The 4,130-nt window shown below is 41.2% G+C and overlaps 1 protein-coding gene across 2 annotated transcripts; it reads right to left on the reverse strand.

Annotated features, from left to right (window-relative positions):
• Positions 1-1,734: 1,734 nt before the first annotated feature.
• On the reverse strand, positions 1,735-2,256 carry LOC126017981 (protein tyrosine phosphatase type IVA 1-like). 2 transcript variants are annotated; one of them, XM_049780068.1, is made up of 2 exons: positions 1,921-2,256; positions 1,735-1,851 (listed from the first exon to the last, which is right to left on the reverse strand). In XM_049780068.1, the coding sequence occupies exons 1-2, from the start codon at positions 2,254-2,256 to the stop codon at positions 1,735-1,737; spliced, it is 453 nt and encodes a 150-aa protein (XP_049636025.1). The 2 variants fall into 2 exon arrangements, with proteins under 2 accessions (XP_049636025.1, XP_049636024.1); XM_049780067.1 differs by having other exon boundaries at positions 1,735-2,256.
• Positions 2,257-4,130: the final 1,874 nt, after the last annotated feature.

A 4,130-nucleotide genomic window follows, 5' to 3' on the forward strand; every position in this document is an offset into this window, starting at 1 on the left:
AAATAGTTTTAAATTTGGTGCAATTGTTTATTGGCTAAACTAATAGTCAATTTTAGTACTTTGTGTACTCTTTGCCCCCTATTGGGTGCAATCCCATATAAGAACATAAAATGAGGTAATTTTCTTGTTCAAATCTGTATTCATTCTGATTTTTTGTCTCTGATTTACTTATGAAAGAAAAGTAAAATTTCCTGCCACTACAATAAACTTAATTTTCCTTGTACCTCTCTCCATATTTTCTTTAACATATTAGACCTGTTTATTCACAGATAAAATAGAATTGTTAGAACTTCCTAGTGAACTGAAATGTTAATGATTTTTGTCATCTCTACTTCTACTAATATTAAGCTATACCATAATTTGTTTAAAATGTTTTCTCTTCTACAAGTCATTATTGAGACATTTAAGCTCTTGAATTAGCTTGTGGATGGTGAACATGGTAAATTATTTCTCCCTTAGAACTATATTCTCAAGCAACATGCATATGTGCTTAAACTAAATTTAATACATAGCCCAATTACAGTTCCAATTCATTATACCAATTATATTCTCAATTGTAAAACAAAGTATAGAACATCCAAATATTAAGTTACACAATTCAAAAGTAATAAAAATATAATCTTACTTCAAAAAAATAGAACATAAATTGAATAAATTCTCATCTGGATGTGAAAGAATTATAGTATTTTATATTTGTTAAGGATTATTTTTAGGTCTGGAGAGATAGTACAACAATTAAGGTACATGCTTTGCAGGGGGCCAACCTGGGTTCAATCCCCAGTACCCTATGAGCATCATCAGGTGTGCCCTCCCCAAAAGAATTTTTAGCTACAACAAATCTCTACATTTTTGTTATTGTTGTTGTTTTGGGGTCATACCCAGCAGCATTCAGGGTTACTCCTGGCTTTGTGCTCAGAAATTGCTCCTGGAAGGCTCAGGGGACCATTTAGGATGCCAGGAATCAAATCGTGTCTGTCCTGGTTTGGCTGTGTTGACCGCATGCAAGGCAAAGGCCCAATTGCTGTGCTATCATTCTGGTTCCAAATCTCTACATCTAATACAAAGTTTGCTAAATGAAAGAGCCAATTCATTATCCCTGGAAAAATACAAAAGTAAAAGTTCATAATATCTCATGGCCTCTTCACACTGTCTCAGCCCTTTGCTTTAAGATGTAAGCCAAGTAAAAACATTAAATCGTAGAGCTCTTTTGGATTAAAACATAGAGATGTCCTATGTTTTGCATGAACTTTGAGAGATTTGTGGTTTATCAAAATGAGGTTTTCCTAACAGGATAAAATGAGATTTTAAAACATTAAATAACCATGTCTTGATAAAGATAAAAATATCAATTGCTGCAAAAACTTGATATGTAATAGTAGACCTTAGGAAGCCAGAAATTAATCAGGTTGGCTCTGTTTACAATGCTTAAAATGACTAAAGAAATAAAGTACATATGGCTTATAATGTTGTTCATAATACCTGCGATTTTAATTCTCATAACACTAAAAATACATATGCATTGGCACCTACTCTTAATTTCTTACTTTCTGCTTCTGGAATGGGCATGAGTGAGTGATAAGCCACAGAAGTTGCAATTCTGTCAAAATTGTAGCTTTTCAATATTTGTAAGGAAGCTTCATTAAACTACTCCTTAAGCCTAAGGATGACTAGGAAGGACGAAAAAGTAAATTCTGCTTCAAGTTCCACTTCCAAGGCAATAACATCAGTTAAGTTTTACTGAATGCAACAGTTATTCCTATGGCCATTAGAGGGTTCGAAGCGCAGCCTCATTTTAGAATGGTAATTCTCCAAATATAAGAGTTGCTTGCTGTTGAAGGCTCCACGCCGCTTCTGTCTTATTAACTGCACTGCATCTTCATTTTTCATTCCACCTTCGATCAATGCCAGGGCGACGAGCACTGGTGTTCTCCCAAGACCTGCCACGCAGTGCACAGCAATACAGCACCCGGGCTCTTTACGAAACTTCATGTTCACCAGACTTAACCAGTTGTCGACGATCTGGTTTGAAGGGGGCGAACCATCATCAAAAGGCCAATCCAGAACCTGGATGCCTTCTTTCTCCACCAAAGCAGTGTCATAAGTTGCTTCACAGACTCGTACTATAGTAGTGACTCCGTACTTCTTCAGTTCCTCTATGAATTTGTGTAAGGTTGTATTGGTTGGATTGTGTGTGATCAGAAACCTCATGTTTCTATAAGTGACCTCCACGGGGGCTGGGAGGTTCACTGGAGCCATGATCAATTCTTTAAAAAAAAAAAAATCAGTTGGATTATGATTTTTTTTTTTTAATATCTGAATGCAGAAATGATGTGAAGTAACCGAAGTCTGCTCTATTATACTCTGGCCGAAATCCTCAATGCTTTGACCATGAAACTGGAAGCCAGAGGAAATGAAGCGATCCTCCAAATGGGAAGCAATCTTTGGGCTGTGATGCTGGGGCACTGGAAAGAAAGAAGGTGCACCGAGTTTTACTCCATCCGGATCAGAACTTTTTTTGTCAAAGGCTTGGACAATTTTAATCCAACACTCCTGGGTCCAGGATAACCGCTCTTCGGGGGATGCTTCGTGGAGACAGGGGGCTGAAGTCTACAGTTCACTTGTCCTCGTAAAGGTCGTGCTGTGCCTGGCAGTAATCTCCGGAGCCCTTCAGAATCTCCATCAATGCGTGACCGAGAACACTACAGAAAAGGCTGGGTCTACTCATGAAAGACTGTGGCCTAATCATACAGCCGGTCCCGAGGCTACGGTGGCGAAGGCTGCAGAGCAGTCAGGAGTGGATGGTCACGAAGCAGCGCTGGGATACCCGGTGATACTGCGCACCTGTCCAGGGAGCCAATGCGCGCGCCGAGGCGCTCGTGCGTCACAAGCCTCCCTTTTCTAGCCAGTGTAATTGGGAGGCGTGCCAAGAACCAATGAGCACATAATTGGGGCCCGCCCGCCCTGCCCCCAGTATGAGCGGGTGGATATAGCTGAAGTAGGAATGAGTTGAATGAAGTCAGGGGCGGTGGGGATGTTCTGAGCCTCTTCCCCTAGGCTTGGGGAGCAGAATGATGGAGAAGGGTCTCAGGGATTGGGGACCAACTGAAGAAACATGGGAGTACAACTTGAATCATCTTGTTCAGCCTCATGAATTGAGAGGGATAATAAGAATGAATGGTACCAGGTCTAAACAGCCGTATAAACATTGAGTAGAAATAAAAAATGATCAGACTTAAACACCAAACCCAAAGTCAACAACAGAATCGATACCCTATCTACAACAAGCTATACACAGAGAGGATTAGTTATACTAGCACTCTGGGGGACAAAGGAGGGTGATATGGGACACACGCTGGAAAAAGGGGTGGAGGGAGGACAACCCTGGTGGAGGGAATGGCCCTGATTCATTGTCACTATGTACCTTAGTAATGTGAAAGATTTGTTACTCACTTTTGGTCATAATAAAAATTATTTAAAAAAGAAAAGAAACATGGGAGTAGATTAAAACAGGCAGGAGAGGGAAGGGAGCCGCCAAAAAATGTGATTTGTAGGTTCTGATTATTTTCTCATCACCTTTTAAGTCTGTCTTTGATTAACATCACCGTACTGCCAGGTTCTTTACAACTCTAGTCTGGGACCAGAGTGATAGATAGCATATAGGGTAGGGTGTTTTCCTTGCACACGACCGACTTGGGCTCCATCCCCGGCACCCCATACGGTCCCCCAAGCCTGCCAGGAGTAACCCCTGAGTGCCTCCGGGTATGGTTCAAAAACAAACAAATAAGCCTTTAAAAATATCTAGTCCAGAGACTGGAGTGATAGCACAGCAGTAGGGCATTTGCAGGCGGCCAACCCTGGACAGTCCAGGGTTAGATCCCCAGCATCCCATACAGTCCTCCAAGCCTACCAAGAGTGATTTCTAAGAGCAGAGCCAGGAGTAACCCCTGAACGGCACTAGGTGTGACCCAAAAAATAAATCTAGTCTGACAAATTTTGGGGTTATTTTTTGTTGTTGTTCTTGGGCCACACCTAACCATCCTCGGGGATGGCCATGTGTAGACCAACCCCCATGCAATATCACTCTGAGCCCTAACACTTTAAATTGAAGACCTCTGCCCATTAATAGTGTT

The sequence above is a fragment of the Suncus etruscus genome, chromosome 9 (genome assembly GCF_024139225.1).
Source record: "Suncus etruscus isolate mSunEtr1 chromosome 9, mSunEtr1.pri.cur, whole genome shotgun sequence".
In the NCBI taxonomy this organism is placed as follows: Eukaryota; Metazoa; Chordata; class Mammalia; order Eulipotyphla; family Soricidae; genus Suncus; species Suncus etruscus.

What these genes read in the sequence shown, in the direction of transcription:
- LOC126017981 (XM_049780067.1), bottom strand. Translation starts at nt 2,256, where the DNA reads ATGGCTCCAGTGAACCTCCCAGCCCCCGTGGAGGTCACTTATAGAAAC.